The 26,971-nt window shown below is 35.2% G+C and overlaps 1 protein-coding gene across 1 annotated transcript in view; it reads right to left on the bottom strand.

Annotated features, from left to right (window-relative positions):
* LOC129495611 (docking protein 6) overlaps positions 1-26,971 on the bottom strand; it is a 363,401-nt gene that overhangs the window by 133,084 nt on the left and 203,346 nt on the right. Inside the window, exons 4-5 of the mRNA XM_055303284.1 lie at positions 24,419-24,538; positions 3,917-4,106 (exon numbers count right to left, since the gene is read on the bottom strand). Of these exons, the coding sequence (XP_055159259.1) occupies positions 3,917-4,106; positions 24,419-24,538 (310 nt within the window). The remainder of the gene's footprint in view (positions 1-3,916; positions 4,107-24,418; positions 24,539-26,971) is intronic.

Raw genomic sequence — 26,971 nt, 5'->3', positions numbered from 1 at the left:
TATACATTGATTCCAAGAGGACTGTTATGAATATAGCGTGTTTCATTTCCCAAACATGGTATATATAGCTCCATTTATTTTGGTCTTCTTTAATTTCTCTCAGTCATATTGTGTGGTTTTCAGTGTAGAGCTCTCACATATATTTTGTTAAAACAATATATATTTCATATTTTTACACTATAAGAAATATTAAAAATATTTTCCTTTTCAATTATGCATTGCTTGTATATAAAATAAAACTGATTTTTGTCTATTGACTTTATATGCTGTGACCTCTCTAAATTCACTTCTTAGTTCTTGTAGCTTTTTACTGAGATTCTTTTAGATTTTTCCCTAATATACTTAAGGGTAAGGAAGTTTGATTTTCATTGCCCTACACTCTGATTTTCCCACAGGCAATACTACTGAAGTGTAACTTATTCCAACGAATTACACATGGTAAATTAGAGATTTCTTGTATGTTTGCTGATTCTTCAATGAAATAGGCACCTAGTAACCCATAAAATTACATCCAAGCACCAGTTAGCATAAAGACAGTCATTCAGTATTTTCCCCTTATTTCCCCCAAAGTCTTGCTGCACCAGGTCCCATTTTTGCCTCAAATTCATGACTCTTGACAGATAACACTGATTTTTAGTCTTTGACATCAAGTTTCTAATAATTGCTCCAGCATTTGAACACTGGCTTCTCCCAAGCTTTTTGCTTGACTTATCTCTCAGTATTTGGCTAAGGATATACCTTCACAGAATTCTCTAATAATAGAGCTCTTTAGAGGTAAGTAGAAACTTCACTCAGAAAGTGGAAAGAAACAAATTATATAATTTCTGAGGAAGAGTACATAATCATGATTTCTTAAATGTCCATTATGTGACAATACTGTGCTGTATGCTGCTTTATATTCACACTTTGCTCAATCTCTCCAAATTTATGTAGGAAGTGGAGATTAGAATTCTTCTAACACAAAAAAGAAAACTAGAAGACAGAGGGGTTGAATGGCCCATGCTAAGTTATTAACAAGTGACAAAGCTATGATCTAAATCTAGTTCTCTCTTATTCCCAGGGTATGTAGGAGTATGTGTGTCAAGATGATTTTTAGATATTATTAACCATTTTTTTAAGAAGTTATTCTGACAAACAAAAAAAGTGTAGGAAAAGATTATCTCCTAAACCCAGAAAACTAAACAAATACCAAAACAAAAATAAAACAGAAAAACCTTGAGGATTATGGGCCTTACCTACTCTGAGATATTTTATTTTTTAATGTACCTTAAAATTATTAAAAATTACCAAAATCATAGAAGACCAATTAATATTGACTGTCAGATAAGCCAAGCACATCAGGTAGTTTGATGTTTTGGTCGAGAATGTCATTTTAAACACCTGTGTAGAACTAGTATGTTCCTGATAAAGACTTTGGAGGAACAAGAAATTGGCAAAAGCTGATGGACAGGTACAAATGGGAGTGAAAATTGTACATAACCACTATAAAGGAAGATGAAAAAGCCTTACTTGTTATTTAAAATGCTGAGTAGATGCCTTCTGATATGAGGGAATAGACAGGTAACAGTATGGAGATTCCTCAAAAATTAAAAATGGAAATATCATATGATCCAGTAATGCTACCACTGGATATTTATCCAAAGAACATGAAAACACTAATTCAAAAAGATGCATGCATCCTTATATTTAATATACCATTACTTATAATAACTAAGATATAGAAGCAACTCAAAGGTCCATTCATAGATGAGTGGAAAGAGAAGATGTGGTACACACACACACACACACACACACACACACACACCCCGCATTGGAATATTATTCAGCCCTAAAAAAAAAAAAAGAAATCTTGCCATTTGCACAACATGGATGGGCTTAGAGGGTATTATGCTAAGTGAAATAAGTCAGACAGAGAAAAATAAATACCATATCATTTTCTTTATATGTGGAATATAAAAAACAAAACAAATAAACAAACAAAAAACCCAAACATGCATAAATACAAGAGAACAAAGTGGTGGCTGCCAGAAAGGAGGGGGTAACAGGATGTGAGAAACAGGTGAAGGGGATCAACAGGTACAAACTTCTAGTTATAAAATAAAATAAAATAAATGAATCATGGGGCTGAAAAGTACAGCACAGAGAATATAGTCAATAATATCATAATAACATTGTATGATGACAGAGGGTGACGCATTTATTATGGTGAGCATTGAGTCATGCATAGAAGTGTCAAATCATTATGTTGAGAAAATAGAAAAATAGGAATACCTAGGAGAAAAATCCAGAGGAGAGAATATTGGAGGTAATATTATTACACAATGAAAATAAACTATCACTTTTTCTATACACACACTAACTTTTACATCCAGAAAAAAAAAAGTATCATAAGCCTTATGTTAGGGAATAAGTTATAATCCCTTTTTCATAACCACATAATTTTTAAATAGTGTATATGTCTAAAAATATTCATTTTCTTAAGAGAATCTTTATTTCCTAATGGTTATCTAGAATGTGATTGCTATTATTGGTGTCAGTATCTATGCAGACTGAAAACAGACAGCTGAGTGAACTCAGAGCCACTGAGTAAATATAAGATTGGAGACTCGGGGGCACCTGGGTGGCTCAGTGGTTGAGCATCTGCCTTTGGCTCAGGTTGTGATCCCAGAGTCCTGGGATCAAGTCCCTCATCTGCTTATGTCTCTGCCTCTCTCTCTGTGTGTCTCGTGAATAAATAAATAAAATCTTAAAAAAAAAAAAAAGATTGGAGGGTCTTTGAGTAATCAATGTTAGAAAGGGTTTAATATGACCTAGTGCAAAAGGATCCAGACTGGTAAAATTAGCTTCAGCTCAGCTCAGGGTTTTTTTCCTTTCCTTAAAATTTTAAAAGACATATGGCCTTGGCCTAACCTAGATGGATATTATTAGAACCTGACCTTGAGTAAGTATTTATTAGTTTTGTAAGAACAAAGTTATGAAATTAAAATTGCTATATCAAGTACAACAAAACTGCACTATCACTGTCTTCTAATATCACAGATTCATTTCCAGAATGTATAAATCATGTCCCCAGTGTGAAGACTGATACATTAAACATCTCTTCTATAGAATCCCCAAATCTAAGTAGGCCTTGTTTTGGATGCGTGACAACAACATCACGAACAGGTCATTGCAAGAAACATTCATTTAGCTGGTTGAAGCTCATGTCTAAACCCGTGTCTATAAATAATGATTATGAGACAGGCATTCGTTTAAGACATTTATGGATTCCAACCAGATGCTATGACCAAGAAACCAGTGTATTTGCTTTGACATACTCTATTTAAAATCTGGGTTATAAAAAAAAAAATCTGGGTTATACATTTCATGTGTTATAGATTTGCCAACATTTCTTCAGTCACCCCGAATTAACATTTACACTTAACTAATGTTATTAACATAGAAATCTGGATAAATGAATACTGAATTAACATATCTTAAACCTAAAAAGTAATATTTAAGTAATTTAATATAAAACTCCTTTCAAAATTTTTTGCTTATAAAAAACTCAAAAAAATACTGCCAGTCAGGACACGTTGAATTTCATGAGAATCCTATTGCACCAAAAATATTATAGGATACACCAAAAATATAGCATTGTATTATATTATAAGATATGGCATGGTTGAAATAATTATGAAATTAGTTTGAGACCAGTGTAAAAGACTGACATGTTTTGAATGGGGTAATTAACCTGTTGGGGAATTAACATATTTTCTTCAGATTATCAAAAAAAAAATCAGAAGAAATTATATATTTGATGATTCTACCCTTTCTGAAAACAGTGATCATCCCAGGCACTCGTGAACAGAACTTGTCTTTCAGGAGTCTATTTGTTACCCACCTCTTGCAGTTGGTTATGGCACTTAGAGCTTACCTTCCTGATTCAAAGGTGAACCACGTGGAGTCCCGTCCATATCTCCTCAGCGAGCTGAGAGGCCACATCACCAGTTTGACCTTGGCATTGTGGATATCCCAGAGATAGATATTCTCATGAGTGATCTGCATTGTGCATTCACCATAGATATCCAGATTTGGTGTAGGCATAAGATACACATTGAATCTCTCTGCAAAGAAACAAAGAATGGAACAAGTTAAGTGAAAAGAGATAGGTCTCTTTATGGTAGCAAAGTATTAATTTATATACCTACCTACAGCCTTCAAAAATCATTACATGTCCCTTGGGAACATCACAGACAGCGTAAAACACTACCCTTTCCCATTTGATGTATGGGAAAATGGGTTAATTAAAATACTAGTTCCTTCTCTCACTTACTCATTCTATACTTTGTGTTGCATGTATTCTCTATGGTGAGGGTGCAGTGGTTAACTGTACAATGGAAACATAAGGGTAAAAGCTAAGTGAGGTCTCTGTCAAAATGACATTTACTGTCTCCTTCACACAATCTTAAATGCATATCAAATACATAACTCTGGTAAGGAATGTCTAATTTAAGCAAGAATTTAATCAATTTTTCTTTTGTGTTATGAAGTATTTAATGCACACTTAGGCTGACTCACAAAATATACTGTATTCACAGTCAAAATCAGCCTATGGTAATCACAGATATTCATTACTGTCTTCTCCAGGACTTGATAGTGTTTTCGTAGGCAAAATAAAAATACACAGCCACTCCCATTTGTTGGATATTCTATAGTTGAAAATTTGATTATTATTCCAAACCTTGCTTTATAATTTTTTGTGTATCTCAAAAACTACTGCAAAATTCTGCAGGCTTTGATCCCCATTTAAACACATTAGATGCACTTTATAAAAAATAAGGTTAGTTCATAATTTCCAGGAAGGAAAGAACTTGGTACAACCTATAAAGTGTCCTAGAAAATACGCCTAATTCATAGCACCATATTCTTGCTTTATAGTAGTAAGTAATCAATAAATACTGGTTAACTCTATGAACGAAATACATATATCCCATGAAGAATATGCACCACAAGAATTGAGGAATTATTAAGAAAATGTCATGATAACAAAGAGTTTAAGAATTACTGGCAGATACATCTTTGTGAGTTTGAATTTAATTGTGAATCATGCTCTAAAGACAGTGCTGTTGAATTAATGATTTTGAGAGGCATAAGGGTGCAGCTGCAGTTGAAAGAGGATTGAAATGTTTTGGAATGTGCCATCATCCATCATAATGTCATGATCTTAAACACTGAGTGTTTGCTGGTACTAAGCTGGAATTGTCTGTATAATAGAATTTTTTCTGTGGCAGGTACCTTGCAGAGTATTGCTTTGCTGATGCCAATAACAACAACAACAACAACAATAATAATCAGATTCTAAATGTGTTAAACTTAAACATGATAGCTTGAAATTTAGTCACCATATGGACAATACTTATATTCAAGGGTCTAGATATTTTTATCAAAATAATATAGTGATTCAATTTTTTAGATTATTGGCCCATATAACTGATATGTGTATGGATTCTACATTCATTTCCTATAGAAAGGAAAAAAGATAAGTTAATAGCTGAAGAAATGAAGAAAGATCACTGCCCCATTAATTATCTGCAATAAAAAGTATATATATCTTCTATAAATCTTAAAATTCTTATGTGCAATCAAGTAAAATCTCAATATTTTGCACTTAATACAGCACTCACATTGCTATCACAATTCCCACTTCAAGGGGATTGCAAGCAGTAAATCAAGCGGGCTTGACCTCATGTAAGAATATAAATGAAAGCTGGCCGCAACAGAATGACTCATGCATATAGATAATGCCCATATAGAAATCCTCTTTTCTTTGGTCAAGACCCTTTTGATGAAGTTCAGCTTTTGTATTTAGAAGTCATATGTCAGTGGCATCTGTTGTGCAGAGGTAAAACACTGTTGTTATAAAGTGGAATGTAAAACATTCCTCTACATTCCTTCCTCTCCATCAATTACAGGGTCTGAAGATAGCTACCAAAGAATCATTGCCAAAATGTCAAGAAATAACACTTCTTCTAAAATATTGAAATAAACATCATTAACCAATTTTGGTGTTGCATAAGGCTGCACTGACCCTTGATATTCACACCCATAGTTTGATGTTGAAAAAAGAGAACATGAGAAAAAAACACCTGACATCGAGTGTCCTCCACATGGGTGATATACATGTAAGATCACCTATAGCCTACGGAGTATTACAGAGGACCCAAAAGAACTATTACATTTTCACTGACATATCTGTGTGCTCTAATGCTGGTAGGTAATACTTAGAAAAAATAAACAAAGAGTACAATAATTGCAATGGACATTGGAGAAATGTGGAACTGGAAAACACAAAAATAATGAATTTAGTAAGATTCACATGATGGAGGACTCTCAATGTCAAAATCAGTAAGGTACATTACAGACAAATACAAAGAGATTGGATAACCTGCCCCAAAGGAGTCCTTCCAAGGGCCAGCCGTAGGCTATGTAAAACAGATGAAATGTGTCTTCCACATCCTTCTTGCCTAACTTCTACTTTCCTAGTCTTAACCAGCAATTCACATTAACTGTTACAGTTTGGAATGCTCTAACCTTCCTTTTGATACTATTTCTTTCATCCTACAAAAGGAATTATTCTAAGAAATTTTATTTTCGATTTTTAAGTATTCAAAGACCATCTTATCCTAATGACTAATTTCCAAGGATTTGAGATTCAATTAAAATGTAGACTAATTTAATCCAGGAGAGGAGGAAGGCAGCTCAACTTATCTAGTAAATTATTCTTCTTTGATTCCATTGTCATGGAAAAAAATGTTTCTGCATCTGCTATGAGTAAATTATCTTATGGCCTTAATAATATAAAATATGTTGCTGCTTCACTAAAACTAGTTAGTTTCCATTAAAAAGACCATTTCAATATGAAATAGCTAAAATTGTCTCCCCTGAAATGACTTTTTAAAATGTTTAACTTTGAGACCCCTGGGTGGCTCAGCGGTTGAGCGTCTGCCTTTGGCTCAGGGTGTGATCCGGGTTCCGGGATCAAGTCCCACATCAGGCTCCCTGAGGTGCCTGCTTCTCCCTCTGCCTGTGTCTTTGCCTCTCTCTCTCTGGTCTCTCATGAATAAATAAATAAAATCTTTAAAAAAAATTTTTAACTTTGTGAAATAATTGTATGAGGCAGGTGTTTTAACCACTCTCTAATCATGTCACTTTTTTTTTTTTAGGTTAAATTTTTTTTGAAGGATTTTATTTATTTGATAAGGAAAGCATGAACAAGAGAGCATACAAGCAGGGGGGAGAGGGGTTCTCAATCCCAGAACCCCAGGATCATGATCTGAGCAGAGGGCAGACACCTAATGATTGAGCCACCCTGGCACCCCTGTCACTTTCTTATTTAAAAGCCTACCTTTGGTTTTTATTGCTGGGAGCATTAGTGTGCATCAAAGTTATCTGGAGGGCTTGTTTAAACACAGACTGCTGAGTAGTCCTCTAATTATTGTTTCTGATCTAATAGGTCTGGGCTGGGGCCGGACACTTTATATTTCTACTTGTTCCCAGAAGACATTGATGCTCTGCTCTTTGAGACTGTTGATTTGCAAAGGTCATTTTAAAGTATTGCCAAGGAAGTAGTGGCATGAGAGGAACTGTGAGGGATGCTTTTGAAAGTGATGCAGTGTTCTAGTAGAACAAACCAGCACATTTAATTCAAAACTGTCCTTTAATCTTTGTTCAAATAAAGTAATCCCATCTCAACTGACTCATGACTGATTTGGCAGGAAAGAGTTCTTATGCGAATTGGAACAAAAGAAGTGAGAGGCTTAGAAAGAAAGGTCTATGAAAAAGAATTTTCAATTCATCAAAGTATACATATTCGAATAATTTTCCTTTAAGGTAATCAACAATAATGATAAGAACACTGTTAAGGAGCACTAAACACACTTCTAAGTACTCAAAAGAATTAGAAAAGAAACTAGCTGTTTAGTATATATGTTGCCAAAGCTGCATAATGGCTGATATATGAGAAAGCATAATTTTATTTTAAATGGCTAAAAAACAATAGCAAGATGAAGTATTTACAAAACAAACTTATATCCAACAAAGATATTTACATTTTTTTTAAAGATTTTATTTATTTGAGAGAAAGAGCAAGAAAGTGCGAACATGAGCAGTGTGAAAGGCAGAGGGAGAAGCAAACTCCCCACTGAGCAGGAAACCTAATGCAGGGCTGGATCTCCAGGATTATGACCTGAGCTGAAGGCAGACACTTAACCGACTGAGCCACCCAAGTGGCCCAAGATGCGTACTATTATTGAATCTGAAGTTGTGTTTACAAGGGCATTTCTACTCTAGGGTTGGATTAGGAGGTCCAAAGGACTAGACCATGCCCCAAAAGGCCTGGGACCAGAGTTAAGGTGACAACCACAAGAACAGTCTCAAGGGGACTATAAAACAAGATTTAGTCAAATTGAATTGGACAAGGTGTGGCAAGAAAGGGGAGCTAAACTCAGAAGAAATGTCTTGGAAAAGGCATGGTGTGATTCCAAGTGATGTGTGGAGACTGAATGAATGGTCATCAGCCCTGAGAAGGAAAGGACCAGAACTTTCCTTTCTCAGACAATGAGGTTTAAAATAGATCTGGTTTAGGGCAGGAACAATCCAAATATAGCTACGAGTTTGAGCCTGACAAGTGGAGACAAGTGGAGCATGGAGGGGTTTCGGGAAGCAGAGGATCGGAGATGTGGTTTGTAACATGAAGCAAAACATCATCTCGTGAGTAGAAATGAATAAGCAGAACACAAAAGGATGATAAGCTTTTTGACCAGTTTCATGATAATTTCCATTTTGTAACAGTGCAGTTGGAAAACTGGGTTTAAAACAAGAGCCATACTAAAAACAAATATATTTTTACTCCCTTGTAATTAATTAAAGAATTTGAGTATTTTTTAAAATACAGGCTTTTGGAATTTATGTATTAAATAATTTTGTGCATCTAGCACATACTGAACATTCAGTGCATTGTGACTGCATTAACATAGAATGCATCTTTTGTATATTAGTTACTTAGAATAAATTTGGGAAATGTCTATTAAATGACAATTCATTCTTTTTCTTAAATTTAATTTTAAATTTTTAAAAGATTTTATTTATTTATTCATGAGAGACACAGAGAGAGAGGCAGAGAGATAGTCAGAAGGAGAGGCAGGCTCCCTACGGGGACTCTGATGTGGGACTCGATCCCAGGACCCCAGCATCATGACCTGAGTCAAAGGTGGACACTCAACCACTGAGCCATGTGGGTGCCCCCATTCCTTTTTTTTTTTTTTTTAAAGACGGATTCTGGTAAGATTTAATTGTTCGCTCATATCTCCTCTACTCATTCCATTTCTCTTACTACTTCAGAAGTTATGGACTTGAAGGTTGAGTAAAAAAAAAGGATGGATTATGGAACTAAGTATTATGCCTAAATATTTGGAAAGCAAGAGATCCATAAATATTACAGCTCATCAGGTACACCACAGGAAGAGGTCACAAATTTTGTAGTAGGCTTTAATTTTTAGTAACTTCAGGTAAGCGGGTGTGAGCTCCTATACTTTTTCCTCTTCTTTTAAAATCCATGTGTAGCTCAAAAGGAGAAAAAGGTATTCTTTTAGCTTGTTGGTTACATCCCCAGTGATCTGAATTTCAATTCCAGGGTTTTCCAGAGAGTACAGGCTTAAATATTTGAAGTTCATTAATGAAAATGTGTAGATATTATTAAATTAAATAATAGAAAATTAATAATTACATACAGTATACATGTAAAATAATTATATATATATACACACACATTGGTTTCATAATGATTAGTAATAGTGATCAATAATTGGTTAATTTATCTATAATTTTAGATTTCATCTAGTTGTTTCTATCAACCAGTGACTCCATAGGTAAAACTCTATATGCAACCTACTGTTCAAAATAACTTTATTTATTATTATTATTTTACAAAATAACTTTAAATATTTAACTGAGATTTCTTATGGCAAGGGAATTCAATTGTTTTTTCTTTTTTTCCAAAATGTCACGTGATCAGGAAACTCACTATTTATAGAAAAAATTTGTTTAAATTAAATTTATCACTGCAGCTGGTTCATTAAAAGACCCAGATTTTGTTGTCTCATCAAATGTGGAAATGCTGTTGAGTTGGTGACCTTTATTTTCTTATTTGGCTATCATGAACAGCTGTAGCCTTTTTCTTGCATCCTACCCTCAGATTTACCATGGTGGAAACAGAAACCACTGAATCTCCAAACTCAAGCTGTCCTCTCAACTCTCTTGCACACTGTTCTGGTACCAGCCTGGGCATGATGACATGTTCTACACAGCTCCATCAGCGTGGACAGGTTGAGGGGTCATTCTCCCCATCTGGCAAACTATCCAAATCCTGCGACTAGTTCTCTAGCCTCTCCTCTTTCATCATGCTTGGAAGGGGATGTGTCCCTTCTTTCTGCTCTTCTCCTATGAAAGACCTTCAAAACCTTCTCTTCAATTAGTCTTCCAGCCTGACCTTTAGAATTTCATGGTCCATCCATTAAATGGTCCACCCATCATCCACCGCTCCCGGGCCGCAGTACATTTCTGAGACAGCAAGAAAGTCTCATTCTCTGCTCTATACTTAACAATTATTATATATCAATTTGAAACATGAAATTTTAATATTAACACTAAATTAATAAAACAGTTCACTAATTATTTAGTCCCAGGACCAGAGCCATTGGTCTAATATTAAGCATTAATGAGTATATCCACAAGGATCTGGTATTTGAGAAACTGACCCATACTTTGGAGTATGGAATTTATTCCTGAGTATTCATCTCAGTTTGGATTCTAAGTTCACCTCACTGTTTGATACAACCTGCCTTGATTTTAAGTTATATGAAGTGCTAAGGAATTGAACAGAACCAGGTATTACTCAGAAAATAATGAGATGTTTCAAGATCATTCTGAACTTTATATTCTTATCTCTAAATTTCCATAGTTAGGATATTGCCGTGGTCAGCCTTCAATTTCAGCAGCTTTAGAGATAGAGCCACAGTGAGGAAGCAGATATTTGCACATTTAGACACATCCTGATATCTGGATAATGCAGTTATGCCGGCAATGAAACAAAGGATGATTTATACTCATCAGAATGTGTGGAATTCTTATTGGAATTATGTGTTTTGTGGAATTGTGACTTCATTTCTACCACGGTACTGAAATTTGTCAAAATGTATTTTATTATAATGTGGCAACAGCAATAAATTCAGTTGCCAGATGCCATCTGTTCAACAGCTATTATGAACTGGAACCCCTGCATTTCTTCAACCAACCAGCAGGACTTAAAAAAAATTACAAAGTCATATTTTTAACCCCCCCAGCAATTAATTAATTAATCTCTTTTTCTTTCTTTTTAACAAAAAATGATGACTAAATTTTATCTGCATTTCTGCATATGTTCACTCTAGTAAATACAGGAAATCATTTTAAAAAATAAAATAAATTCAACTGTTATTATACCTTAGAGAGATCATCTCTGTTAAAGTAACAGTATACCTTAAGATGAAAATATATTCATACACGGTTATGATTATATTAAATATAAAGTATTGAACCATCTATATTTACTTACTGCAGTATAAGAATTTGTAGATCTTATTAAATATTCTTTGAGGGTATATTATTTATTTATTTATTTATTTTGGGGGAATATATATTTTAATGAATACGTAATATTCTACTCTATAGCTATACCATATTTTACTTAATAATTATCTACTTGATGAATATAAAGTTAAGCCAACTTTTGTCTAAAATAAATTAGGCTTCAGTAAAATAATCAACTTTTAGCTGAATTGCTGAATATTCAATCATTTCATATTGAGTCATAGAGTTTATTTTTACATATAAATTTTGGGTCCCTGTAATATCCTTAATTATTAAATTAGGCTGGGCACTAAAATCTGAATCATTGGGGATCATTGGATTAAATGCTATAAGCTCTTTTAAGAATCAGTGCCAAATTGAGTTCCAGAAATTCCTTACCAATACATATTCCAATTAAAATATCTATTTTATATGTTCATTTATATGTCCTTTGCCAGAATTTTTTAAAATTGAGTTTACTGTATATAGGCCGTGAGAATTCTATAAACTAGAAAATTTTCCTACCATGTTTATGACAAAGACTTCATCTTAGATTTTTATTAATTTAGTTTAAAAATGTGTATGCAAGTCTAGAAAGTGGAAGATAGTCTTCTTTAATTTTTCTACTAAATACTATTTATTGAAAGAAAGTTAAGAGGAGCCGGGGTGGCTCAATTGGTTAAGTGGCTGCCTTTGGCTTAGGTCATGATCTCCAGGTCCTGGGATCCAGCCTCACATCTGGCCCCTGCTCAGGGGGAGTCTGCTTCTTCCTCTGCCTCTCTCCCCAGTTTGTGCTCTTTCTCTCAAATAAATAAATAAATAAATAGATAAATAAATAAATAAAATCTTTTTTTAAAAAAGAAAGAAATTTATATTCTCCTACACTTTTCATAGCAGTTCTAGCATTTTATTTTTTACATTAACTGGTATACAGAGCTGTACTGAAACATAATGAAATGTTCATATGTTGCTTGTAATGTTCTTTCAGTTCTGACAAAAAGACACATTAGGATACACAACTTTTCTGCTCCCCAGAAAGTTCTTTTATGCCATTCTCCAGCTGCCCATGCCTCAGAAGCAACCACTGATATGATTTCTAATACTGTATGTTATTTTTGCCTGTTCTAGTAGGTTCTTGTGAGCTAGGAACATCCGGCTTCAGGATATCACTAATTTATTCGCAGTTTGTTGCTTTCTATTTTATTTTTTATTTGCTTTATAATTTTTTTAGATTTATTTTTATTTATTTATGATAGACATAGAGAGAGAGAGGCAAAGACACAGGCAGAGGGAGAAGCAGGCTCCATGCCGGGAGCCAGACGTGGGACTCCAGGATCGTGCCCTCGGCCAAAGGCAGGCGCCAAACCGCTGAGCTACCCAGGGATTCCCTGTTTTATAATTTTTTGATGGTGCTTTTTGGATTAGCAAAGGTTTAAATTTGGGTGAAGTCTAAGTTATTTCTTGTTATAGTTTGCTTACAGTGCTTTATAAAAGAAATCTTGGCCTATCTCAAAGTCCCATCCATCCTAAATTGATAATGGAGTATAGTGTGAGGTAGGAGTTGAGGTTCATTGTTTCCCATATATATATCTCATCATTTTAAAACTATTCATTAAAGAAATTTTCTTTTTCTTATTGAAATTACCAATGAGCTTGTGAAAGAGGACTTGGGTGTCCTTATCAAAAATTACTAATCCATATATGTATGGATCATTTTCTTTCTATTCTGTTCCATAGACTTTATCTATTGTCTGTCTTGATTGCTGTCAGCTTTAATAAATCCCCAAATTAGAAAAGGTATCCATTCCAACTTGGTTCTGTATTTTCAAGATAGTTTGGCTAGTCTTAGGCCTTTTTGTTCCAAATGCATTTTGAAATTGCCTCATCAAGTACTAGAACAAATGTGGCTTCTAGCATTTTTATTGGGATGTGTCAAATCCATAGGTTAATGTAAGAAGAACTGCCATCTTAACAGTATTGACTATCACAATCATAAGCATAGTTTATCATTCCATTTATTTTGATATCTTTTAATTTCTCTCAGCAACATTTAATTTTCAGTGTAGAGGTCTGGTTATATACTTTGCCAGTTTTATCCCTGAGTATGGGATGGTTTTTGATGGTACTGTAAGGGATACTTTTGTATTTTATTTTATAGTTGCTCATTCCTAATATATATATGGATATGTGTGTAAAAATATATGTGTGTATATATATATATACACTCTCTAAACTGTTTATACACACATATCTATATACAGAATTTTTTGCATATTAAATTTTTATACTGAAATATCACTGAGTTTACTTATATTTCTCACAGATTCCTTAGGATTTTCTAGGTACATAATCTTAGCTCCTTATTCTTTACCAATTTTTATGATTTTACCTTGTTTTCTTGTCATGTTATACAAATCAGACCTAAAGTAGAATAATTAGAATCCTGAATAAAATTTGTGAGTAAAGATCTTTGTCTTATTCTCAATCTAATGAGGAAAGCATTCAATATCTTAACCTTCAAAAATTGTATTTTCTGAATGATTTTCATTGATGTCCTTCATCAGTTTGAGATAGTCCTCTTTTATTACTAAATTTTTAAGAGTAGTTTTCATAAATGAATATTGTGTTTTATCAAATACTTTTTATGGGTCAACCACAATAATCATATGATTTCTCCCTCTTTCTATTAACATAGCAAAAGATATTGATTGATTTCAGGAAATGTTTGCATTTCTGGTACATACCAATATTGATCACAGTGTATTATCTTTTCATGTAATACTTTGGTATTCCTCTTCTATTTTTTAAAATGATTTTGTACTTATATGCATAAAAGATATTTGTCTATAATTTTCTTTTCTTATATTGGCTTTCCCTGGTTTTAGTATCTGGGTTATAGTGGCCTCATAAAATGAGTTGTAGAGTAATTCCTCCTCTGAAAAAGTGTGCATACGATTGGTATTGTTTCTTTAACTGCTTGATAGAGTTCAGCATTGCAATTATGTGAGACTAGGGTTTGTGTATGGGAAGTTGTATAATAATAATTTTAATTTCCTTTTTTCTTCTTTCTTTCTTTCTTTCTTTCTTTCTTTCTTTCTTTCTTTCTTCTTTCTTTCTTTCTTTCTTTCTTCTTCTTTCTCTTTCTTTTAGAGAGGAAATGGGAAGGGGTAGAGGGAGAGGGAGAGAGAGAATCTTAAGTAGGCTCCACACCCAGCACGGAGCCTGATACAGTGCTTGATCTCATGATCTCACAACCCTGAGATCATGACCTGAGACAAAATCAAGGGTTGGACACTGAGCCACCCAGGCACTCCAATAATTTTAATTTCTTTAATGGGCATGGGCTCTTTAGATTTTCTATTTTTCCTTGAGTCAGTTTGGGTAATTTAAATCTCAATTAAGTGGTATACAATTATTTTTTTAAATTAGATTATTTTTAACCCAACATGAGAAAGGCTATATTTTAATAAAAAAACAACTTGTTAAAAATTTATTATCAATTTATTATCAAATTATTAATGCTTTACTTTTATATTGTTTTATTTTGTATGGTTCCTAAAATTTCCTTTATATTTTTAAAAATATCTTTATCCAGTGAAGTTCAAAGATTTTAATTATGTATCAGATTTTATTTCTGAATCCTATAATCAGAGATAATATTAAAAAAATTTCCTTATGGCAGATGGAAATTAAAAACATATCCCACACTTTCCCCTCCAAGTTTAACATCTATTATAACCTGAACATTGGGAAAAGATACCGTTACTACTGGAATTTTAAATTGTGCTCAAAGAAAAATATAGAGCTTTACAAAATATATTAGAAAAATGAAAAGCTGAAAATTAATGATCAAACATCCATTTCAAGAGATTTGAAAAAGAACCTGCAATTAAACCCCAAACTGTGAAGCAATTCAAATGGAATAAGAGCAGAAATTAATATAATTTAAAACATAATGAAAAAAAGTCTACCAAATAGGTAAATCTCTGACTATGCTGATTAAGAAAAAAAGGCCACACATAACCCCTATGAAGTAAAAAGGGGCTATCATTATAATGTAAACAGGTATTAAGAAGATAACACAAGGATGCTGTGATTCAATTTATGTCAGTAATTCTGAAACTTTGCAAGAAATGACTAAATCCTAAAAGCACTGCTAGATTTTTTGAAGCAAATTATAATTGAGTTTATTAACCGAAGCTTTCACATTTTAATGCACATTAGGGTCACTGAGGTTGTTAAAATATAGACATCTGGTCCCGAATCCTAGATATGTTTCCTTTGTGGGTATGGGTGGGGGCCCAGAATTTTCTTGCTTAGCAACAATCCTATGAGATACTATCATGATCATTTTCAAGAGTAGGAAACTGAGATTTAGAGAATTTCTGTCACTTGATCATGACTCTAGAGCTTAGAATTGGAAGAACTTGATGATACACTGAATTTGGCAACTTCTGTTGATCAGGTCCCATGTTGGACTTTTATGCTCTATGTTACTTTGCTTTACTGTGGTTTAAAAAAATAGTTCATCAAAACTTGGCTATTTCAAAGGGTAAAATCCCATTATTATATATTGAATTCATTTAAGGTTTCTTTTCTTTTTTGTGTGTATGTTTATATTTGTTTCTGTTGAAGGAAGGCTCATTTAACCTAATCTGTGATCAAGTTCAATTTTTGGAGCTTCCTCTCCTTTTCATGTAGGCTGAATTGATATGGTCACAAGAGTCAACAGAGGAAACGGGAGTCCTCTTATCTGGCTTGTATGTCTCCACATCCCTGTGAAGTTACAGCACTCTGCTTTCCGTGATATGGCAACTTCCACTTCCAGATAGTGTCTGAATCCAGTGTGGGCCCCCAGAAAGTAGGCACCCCCTTCTAGGTCCCATTGGATTTTGAGACAGTTGAGGTTCTCTGACTTCTTACAGCTCTCTCTGGGCATTCCTGATGTCTCCCCACTATTCTTCCCATGTTTGTCATCAAATCCAATTTGGAAATATCAAATTCTAGTATTTGTTCTTGAAGAAATCCCCAGTTTATATGAGAAGATATAAATGTGTGTCTGTCTGCTTGAATTACCATTTTGGAAAAGGGAAAGGCAAGGTATTTACTTCTTAGTCTCCATAAAACTTATTTTCAGTGTCTTTTTTCTTCTTGCCTGAGGCTGGGAGATACCAGTAATTCTGGATTCAACATTTTCCCCTCAAAAGCTTTTTCTTTCCCATAAGTAGGAATGCTTTTGAAATTTACATCTTTGCTCTCATTGTGTTTGTACAGGGAATCTTTCCAGGGCAAAGGAAACAGGATAAGGTCCTTTGTTTGGTATTTCAAGATATGCATCCAGTATGCATCTCACTTTGCAATGCCATGGTTACAGTCTGACAAATGGATCAATTCAATTTGGCCATGTGGTAAGATAAGCACTATAAAGCATCTTTGGTTTCCCTGATGCATTTATTGCAAAAAGAGTCAGAAATCTATATGGTATTGATCTTGATTCCATCATAGTGCATGTTGAAGACCACCCAATGAAGAAAGTGGTAATTTGAACCGTTTTGTTAATCATATACAATGTCAATCTCCATCTGATAGTGAAAATTAAAGCAATGCAACACAAGACTAGGCAAATAGTGTGTCCCATTCAAGATTTTTTTTTTAATTTTTTTTATTTATTTATGATAGTCACAGAGAGAGAGAGAGAGAGAGAGGCAGAGACACAGGCAGAGGGAGAAGCAGGCTCCATGCACCGGGAGCCCGATGTGGGATTCGGTCCCGGGTCTCCGGGAAAGCGCCCTGGGCCAAAGGCAGGCGCCAAACCGCTACGCCACCCAGGGATCCCCCCATTCAAGATTTTGTGTTGCATTCATGAATATCATCTTATTCCTGATGGGGTAGCTGTTCCCATAACCTTCACCTTTCAGTATTCCCTATAGATAATCACCTTCATTGGCCATAGTGGCATTTTCAATTGTGTTTCATGGAAGGTAAGTTACACAGGGTGTGAATAAGTGTTATGTGCAGAAAGAGACACATAGAAAACTGAGTTTGGAAAATGTTACATTATACAAAATTAAACCAGGTCTTTACTATAGAGCATCACAATAACTTTACTCTGTTAAGACATGTTGTGACCATGATACAGAATTGGTATTAGTTTCCTAGATCTGCTGTAACAAAGTACCAGAAACTAGGTGGCTTAAAACAACATAAACTTGGGGTGTCAGAGTGGCTCAGTTGGTTGGTTAAGCATCTGCCTTCAGCTCAGGTCATGATCCCATGGTCCTGGGATTGAGCCTCATGCTGGGCTCCCTGCTCAGTGGAGAGTCTGCTTCTCCCTGTCCTTCTGGCCCACCCCCTGCTTGTGCTCAGGCTCTCATTCTCATAAATAAATAAATAAATAAATAAATAAATAAATAAATAAATAATAAATCTTTTTAAAAAGCCCCATAAATTTAAGATCACATAGTTCTAGAGGCTAAAAATCTGAAATTAAGGTGTTGGCTGGGCCATGACCTCTCTGAATGCTCTAGGAGGAGAATCCATCTAGCTTCTTCTAGCTCCAGGTGTTTTCTGGCAATCTTTGACCTTCCTTGGCTTCTGGATGTGTTACTGCAGTCACATGACCATCTTCTTATCACGTGTCTTTATATCCTCTTCCCACTGTGCACGTCTGTCTGTGTGTTCAAATTTCCCCTTTTCATAAGGATATACTGTAGGTCATATTGGATTAGGGTCCATTCTAATGACTTCATTTAAACTCGGCTATCTTTGTAAAGACCCTATTCCCAATAAGGTCATATTCTGAAGCATTGAGGGCTAGGACTTCAAAATATCTTATTTTGGGGAAGGGACCATTGAGCCCACAACATTGGTATATAATAGTAATTCACTCCACGATAAACTCATTTCCAAGAGCATGTAGTAGTAGGAGTGGTGGTAGTAGTAGAATTTCCTGGAACTAACTTTGGGAAATACTAGAGTATGTGTATGGCATTTTAGAAATTCAAACACAGGCATAAGTAGGTTCTTTTCCCCATGCAAAACTTGGTTTTGCTCAGGGTTATTCTATGGACAAAGAAATACACTTGGAAAACTTTTCATTACTGGTTATAAAGAATGTGTATTAGAGTATGTGTATATGAGTATGATTTACCCTAGGTCATTTCTGAAAAATTGGGGAAAAGAACCTTAAAGTAGGGAGACACTTATTGTTACTGTTGTTCTTGTTTTGTCATTAGTTGGTCATTTTCCACATGAGTAAGGTCCTGCAAATACTGGCTTTAACGATTGATGGGCATTAAGGATTCCAGACTTGCCTGATTGAAAAGGCTTGTTTGGAGGAATAAAAAATAATTTTAAAAAAGAAGAAAGTAGTCTGTTCTGTTTAGAATTGATCATACCTATACCACAGCATTTTCCTTTTGTTTTTATTTTAGCATGCGCTTATTATACTTCAGATGGTAGATTACATAATTTTTTCCTCAATTCTTCATTTCCTCTTCATAGTAGAAAATAAGTTCTAATTCATGTCACGGCCTCACCGGTGGAGAGTCCCGCTGGTCTCCTGACTTTGGGTTTGGCCATAGGGTTTGCTTTGGCCAATGGAGTATCTGTGGGCATGACACATGCAGAGGCTTATTTTGTGTTGCAAGTTTGGGCTTGCTTGCTTGGACTACTGCTTTTTGTTTTGAGAACATGCCTTGGGTAGCCATTAGTGTAAGGAGGATAAAAGACATCACGGAAAAGACATGGATACCAACCACATGCAGCTTGGGGCTGAATCTCAGCAGCCCCCAGCCTGAGTCAGCAGAATCCTGGCCAACCCGTCTGTGCATGAATAATAAAGATACACTTCCAGGTCTGTGCTATTGAGATTTTGTGTGTCAAGTAGCGCAGCATAGCATTATGTTAAGACACAATGATCTATGCACCTTGTTTACAAGGTTTATCTCCCTCACTACTCCATGAGCTTCTTAAAAGTAATGACCATGTTTTATAGAATTCTACATTTCTTCAGCTTAGTTCTTGCATATCATAACCTCAAAATGTTTGATGGGTGAATACTGAATCAGTGAATGACATACAAGAGTGTCTGAGTGGAATGTAAAAAGCATGGTTACTATGGCAACCCAGGTAAACAATTTAGAGAAAAACACTGGAATACTGTGGAGCATTGGTTCTGGAGGAAGGTATACACATTCTTAGGCTAACAGTAAAAATCTGTACCAGTTCTAGTCCTTTCATAAACAGGGACACCAGTTCCTAGATAAAATCAAACCTTCAGATCTGACTCTGCATTAACCGTATGGCAAAGTGTGAGGTTACTATTCCATTTTGTTCCAAATGGTGATCTCTTGCATCAACAGCAAACTGGACTACCCTCGGAGTCCACTTCTAACAGCAACTGCAGGTATTCCCTACAGGTGAGTTCCTTCTTGGTTATGATGCTTACTTCTGCTATTACTGATTGACATGTGATATTTGTTTTCTAAAATTGCTATTATGTAGAGTGAATCCTTTATAAAGGACCATTATTGTAACACTGTACATTCTAACGTCAGTGTAGGCTATCTTAAATATTACAGAAAGATGTGAAGATTCTAGAAGTTGTAAGAATTTAAAGTTAAGAGGCATCTGGGTGGCTCAGTCAGTTAAGTACCTGTTTTTGGCTCAGGTCATGTTCTTGGGATCCTGGGATCAAGCCTCCTGTCAGGCTCCCTGCTTAGTGGGGAGTCTGCTTCTTTCCTGTCCCTCCCCTCATGCTCAAGCTCTCTCTCTATCTCTCTCTCAAATAGATAAATAAAATCTTTTAAAAAAAGAATTTAAAGTTCAATTTGACCTAATATGCACTTTATTGTGGCAGTGTTATTTAAAGTCTAAGAATAAGTTTGTGTGTGTGTGTGTGCACTTGTGTGTGTTTACTTTCCCCTAAACCATGTGGGTTCTGGGTCAATACGAAAGCAGCTGACAGCTCTAGATAAAGATGATTATAGCGAAGAATTTAATCGATAACCACTTTTATCTCAGCAACACACATTACACCTTTAAAAATTATTTGCACAAATGTTTATTTCTTAGCTAGTCTCAGAGTAAATAAGACCAAGTGGCGTGAAGAGCCAGAAAAATATTAGAGGAGAAGAAGCAATTCTGAATGTCAAAAAAAAAAAAATGCTGTGGTCAAGTGTGAGTAGTGAGTCCTTCCTTGATGATAGGATACCACAAGATTACCACAAGCCACAATGATGTAATTTCTGACATCAGTTCTGCTGGCAAACCTATCTTATCTCTTAAGAGAAATTTCAGATTAAATCCAAGAACATCATGGATAAAATAGTAACATAATGTTTCTGATGAAGAATATATTATATAATTTAATATTAAAATGCCTTAAGGAAAAAAACTGAATCTGTAATGACAAATCTTTCAAATCTGTACATATTAATGACTTCAAACATGTATTTGGAAGTGAAGGATTCTGTTTAGGAAGTGTTATGCCTGAAGAATCTGGAATAGTGATCGAAAGACAAGAAAAGACACCTTTAAAGGACAATATTATTTTGAAAGACTTTAATTAGCTAGCCACAACAATAAATACTTTCCCACCCCATAGTAAAATGAACAGGAGTACTGTCTTTAGGAATAGATGAGTCCCTAAAGCAATCATAGGGCCCCCAGAGCTCAGACTGAAGTTGGCCGAAGAGCATTCTTCGTCTTCACCATGAGAAATACTGATATTTATTTCAGGAGGGATCCTAAAATGGAATTATCATATTTATAGGGGAAGTTCGTTGATTAGCAAGTGAGAAAATCAAGGTATGCAAGTAACAAATTGTGTCCATCTGTGTGTGTTTCTCTCTCAGGCAGCAAGGATGTAGATATATACGTAAATACTGAAATTTTTGAGCTAACAATAGTAAAACCTATAATCTTAATATTCTGACAAGATTTATGCTTTTCATGTTCTCCTATACTATGAGTGACTATTTTTAAAAGTTTCAGCAAGCCCAGTGGGCCAAGAAGAAAGAAAAGGTGTTATTACCTGGACTCGAGGCATTTTATTTTATTTTATTTATTTATTTATTTATTTATTTATTTATTTATTTATTTATTTATTTATTTGACTCGAGGCATTTTAAAGGAAGTGTACACAGACCTGAAGAGCCTGGAGCGATGGCCATGCCTATGGCATTGGGACCCGAAGATAAATACTCCCATGTGAAAGGTGATTTCTAGGGAAAGGAGATCCTTCCATCTACAAAGTTTCCTTTTAATGCTGAACACTAAACATGTTCAGTGTCTAAAAGTCTTAGCGATCATTAGTGTATCTGTGTGCTTAAGTTTGCTGATCTCCTTATAGGATACCATGTACTTTTAGGGGGTCGCTTAAGAGAACCAAACACTACCTTCTCCAACTAAATCACTGTTCATAACTTTCTAAAATTTATTTTTAAAAAGCACATATATCCCTTTGTATGAAGTTAGGACTATTAAACAAAATAAAGCTAAGAAAGCCATTTATGGCATTGAATGTTATTATAATTTCAGATCTCTTGTATACACAGGAATTATTTTGAATTTGTTCATTTTCACTTGTACTTAAAAATACTTATGCCTTTTTTTTAACTGAATTAAGCATGAGGGTTAGTCTTTATTTTGCATCACCTCCTAAACCATCATGAGTTAATTTTCACTCAGCAGAAAACTAAAATCAGAAGAGAGTTAGTCACTTTTCTGAGCTAAGTAAGGGGTGTAGCACGCATTCAGACCATCCAGAAAAGTTGCCTTGGCAGGCCATGTCTGCTCCTGCTATATATCTCAGCAAATTATTCTGACATTATTATGAAATTAAAAATACACTCATAATAAACCAGAGAAGTACACTATCTATTGGTCCTGTTGGAAACCATATACAACCCCAAATCTTTAAAAGCATATAGTTCACACTAAATGAGTCACACAATGATGTTCCCACCCACAGGCCTGATTTATTCCCTTTCTTCCTATTTCCTTGATGTGGTACTTGACGAATGTTTATCGGTAAGAGTTTCTTTCCTTCTTAAACGGTGGATGAGCAGCATGCTTTGAGCAGCACGATTGTGGATGTCCTGCATGTGGCACAGCTCTTAGGAAACAGATCAGAGAGCTGAAATAAATTCCAGAGAGTATGGGCAAGTATGGAATATGAAATGGAAGCTGGAAGACGAGCTAGAGAAATGCCTCTGTGACTTTCTGAAAACTGCCAGCATAACGAAAGTGCCGTGCTCACATGTGTTTGTAGCCAATTAACAGGGAAAACTTGTTTTTTTTTTTCCAGGTAGCAACAAGCAAAAAAATAATGCTTTTTTTAAATGGTTTAATGGGCCACAAAGACTGTGATAAGTTATTAGCACATTATTAGTCATAACAAGATCATGATCCCCAAGTGCTATCCTGGTGCACTTTTACAAACTGTGTTGTCTGATTTATAAGCCACAGATAATTCCAGAATCTCTTTTTAATAATTAGTGTCAAGCTTCACTGATGTCTCTCAACCTTTTCAAAAACACTAGCCATCAAAAATTTGCAACATTGAAAAGTTTCTATTTTCACACGATTAGGTCATCTAGTGATGTTTATAATTATTTTTAAAAATGAAGAAAAAGGAGCTCATCACATCGCTCTGATTTCATGATTTAGAGATGCTAGTCAAGACCATGCAGATTTTCAGAAATGCCTCTTATGCTAGAGAACAGTATATAGTAAGTCAACAATGTATATCACATAAGCCTCAATTTTATTATACCCTGATATTTCATCGTTGCATACTTATAGTATGCTATGGACTGAACTGTGCCTTCCTAAAATTCATTTGAAGCTCTAACCTCTAAGGTGACAGTATTTAAGAGATGGAATCTCTGGGAGTAATTAAGTTTAGATGAGGTTATGAGGGTGGACCCCCCAATAATGGGATTAGTGCCCTTACAAGAAGAGACATAAGAAAGCTTTCTTTCTCTCTCTCTCTCTCTCTTTCAGCCATGTGGGGACACAGTGAGAAGATGGCTGTCTGCAAGTCAAAAGGAGGATCCTCACTGGAAACCGACCCTTAATCTTGGGTTTCTAGCCTCCAGAATTGTAAGAAAGTAATTCCTGTTGTTGAAGCCACGCAGTCTAGGGTACTTTGTTCCAGCAGCCTGAGCTAAGACCTAATATTAGCCAAAGTCCCTAAAAATCTATTTACAAGTAACAGGACAGACCAATTTGTGGATTAAGATTCTAATTCTATGGGATCCCTGGGTGGCGCAGCGGTTTAGCGCCTGCCTTTGGCCCAGGGCACATCCTGGATACCCAGGATCGAATCCCACGTCGGGTCCCAGTGCATGGAGCTTGCTTCTCCCTCTGCCTGTGTCTCTGCCTCTCTCTCTCTCTCTCTCTGTGTGTGTGTGTAACTATCATAAATAAATAAAAATTTAAAAAAAAAGATTCTAATTCTACAGCAACTCTCAAAGAAGAAAATGTAGAAATCTACATTCAAAACTTAATATATATTGAGTTACCTTATTTAGTAATTTATTTAGATATACTGCAATGTCACAGTGCCAGAAGTCAGGACACCTGCATTGTACCTTTGTATTTTCTCCCAGTTGCGATGCAACCTGGGGAAAGCTTCTTCACAGTTACTGATCAGTTTACTTTCTTTTCAAAATGATTGGTCTGAAACATTCCTACGGCCCTTTCTGGTCTCAAAGTTCTACAACTCTTAGTGCACTTTATGTAACAGAAGGCAACTTCCACTCACCATTTTGTTCTCGCTGTACTCCTGCGGCCAGAAGATCAGGCTCACCAAGGCTGATGTCGTTCAGCCGGGTCCCCAGACACTCCATGCAGAGGTGCTTGCACCACTCCTCAGCCTCCAGCTCTGGAAACGAACACACACCATCCAAGTTAGGCAGTGCTGTGCAGATATGCCAGAGGAAGATCACTTCCTGAACCTTCTTTCAAGGTAGGTGGTAAGAGTTAAAAAAAAATCTTAACCTTAAGAGAACAACAACAACAAATAACAAACCTATATTCAAGAAATGAAAAAAATCCCCACAATTATTTCCCATGGGCTGACATTATAAAATTATATTTTAAAGTGATTTCAAGTTACACCAATGTACTTTATCTTATTTATAAATAATAGTCTGAGAATGTTGTTTCCCATCCAGTATATTTTGGATTGATTTAATTTTTAGAGGGCAAGTACTTAGAAAAATTATTATTTTATATATTAGTTATATTATAATATTTAGATATTAAAATATTAAATACTAATTATATCATATCATACTAAAATATAGGTTTTTAAATTTTAGATATTGTCTTTAGAAAATTTATTATTTTTAGAAAAATTAATTAAATAGAAAATAAAAATATATAAACAAATACTTGAAAAATGTCAGACTAAAATAAATGAGTGAAACCTTTCCTAATGTGACTTAGATTTGTGTGGGTTGAAAACCTGATCCTTCATTCTTACCTGCAACGTATCAAAGATTGGCACAAGAACGTGATAGCTTTTCTTCTGTAAACATCAAAAATGGTTCATCCTTACTTTGAAAAAAAATTCGGAGAGGATATTCAAAGTAACTTTCTCTTTTAGAAAACTCTAATTATCTAAGATTTTGGTTATCTTCCAACTTCTTTTATATTCGCAAGTTTATTCTTTGCTTGAAACTTCAGAACATCTTACACCTACACAGAATCTTGTAGTATCTAACACTTTCTGAAATGTAAGTGAATTTGATTCTTATGTTAGCCCATGTGGGTGAGGTGGATAAGCAGTGTCACCCTTGGGTCCCCTATCACTGGTCAGCACCAGGAAAGAACTGCAGCCCAGCTCTTGTAGATATTACAAATACGAAGAATCTGAAAAAGGGTTTGGGCCAGGCCCTAAAACTGTTGCACAGAAATTGGATGAGAACTTTCCACTGACACCTGCCCAGAGAAATTTCTGACTTTTCCATGTGGCATAAATCTGTACTAGAACAGTTTAATATAGATTTCCTTCAAATCTCTTGTTGCGCTCCGTGGATGACATTCCAACCTTTGCCTTGGCATTTTAAGCTCCCCATAAAAAAGTTATCTGTGACAGGTTTTCTTGACTCTAGGGATTTGAATACCAACTGCTCTGCTCAATGGTCAACACCATCAAACCTGGGTAATGGTTCTTCCTGTGCTTAGTCACATTGCCTTTGCTTCAAAAATAGGTTTGATCAATGAGATGTCAAGCCAAATTTGTCATTTATTTTTAGTTTTGTCAAGACCATAAAATACTGTTAGAAAATGAAGAAAAAGAGCATGTGGTCCTCCACAGGGTACTATTCTAATGAAAATAATAGTTCCCATGCTCTAGGCATGAAAGGTGTTTCTTTACATAAGGTACAGTTTGCACGTATCAGGGGCCATCCTCTCAGTAGTTCTAGATGCATCATCGACCTAGGTTAGGGAGGAAGTAGATTCTCATGTGAGCCTGGCCTTTTGCTCAGGTGGAATCAGAGCCTGGGTCTGGCTGCTGAGGCCTTTCTCGGAAATCTAGACAATAATCCTTTTCAATCACAAGGCCAATCATATACAAAAGAGGCATGGGCTGAGGCTCACAGCTTTCCATGAGGAATCCTTTCTAGTGAGGAAAGGCCAGCCTTCCTGAAAAGAATTTTACAGGAGCAGCAGCATGTATTGAAAATCATTTTCATCAGATAGAGGAGTTTTGATTTATAAGACTTATAAAAATTTTGAAAGCTTTTCTAACAACAAATCAAAATCTTTTAAAAAAGATTTTATTTATTTATTCACGAGAGACACAGAGACACAGGCAGAGGGAGAAGCAGGCTCAATGCAGGGAGCCCAATGCGGGACTTGATCCCAGATCCCGGGGTCACAACTTGAGTCAAAGGCAGACACTCAACAACTGAGCCACCCAGACGTCCCCAAATCAAAATCTTAAGCCAATTTCCATGCCACATCTTTAGAAATCCTTGACATTTCTGTTAAGGCAGACAATAGGACTATATTTTTCCTCTTTATATTTTCATATCTTGACTATTTTTCAGGACTCCACAATTCATCAGTAAAATCACATGCAATGAACGTCTCATCTGCATGTCTCTACCTGATAGTATTTCTGGTACTCCATAGATGGAGCTGAGAATACCTAGGATGCTCTTTGGGATAAAAATAAAAATGTTAAATATGACAAACACTTTTGTGCCAGCGTTCTCTCTAAATGTTAAATCAGTGCGTGCCCAGTGGTTAAAGCAATATGTCACTCATTTCTATTAATTCTTTTGTCCTGGGATTCAGTAAGACA

The sequence above is a fragment of the Nyctereutes procyonoides genome, unplaced genomic scaffold (genome assembly GCF_905146905.1).
Source record: "Nyctereutes procyonoides isolate TBG_1078 unplaced genomic scaffold, NYPRO_anot_genome, whole genome shotgun sequence".
NCBI classification, from domain to species: domain Eukaryota; kingdom Metazoa; phylum Chordata; class Mammalia; order Carnivora; family Canidae; genus Nyctereutes; species Nyctereutes procyonoides.
This window is presented reverse-complemented; position numbering and strand designations above follow the sequence as displayed.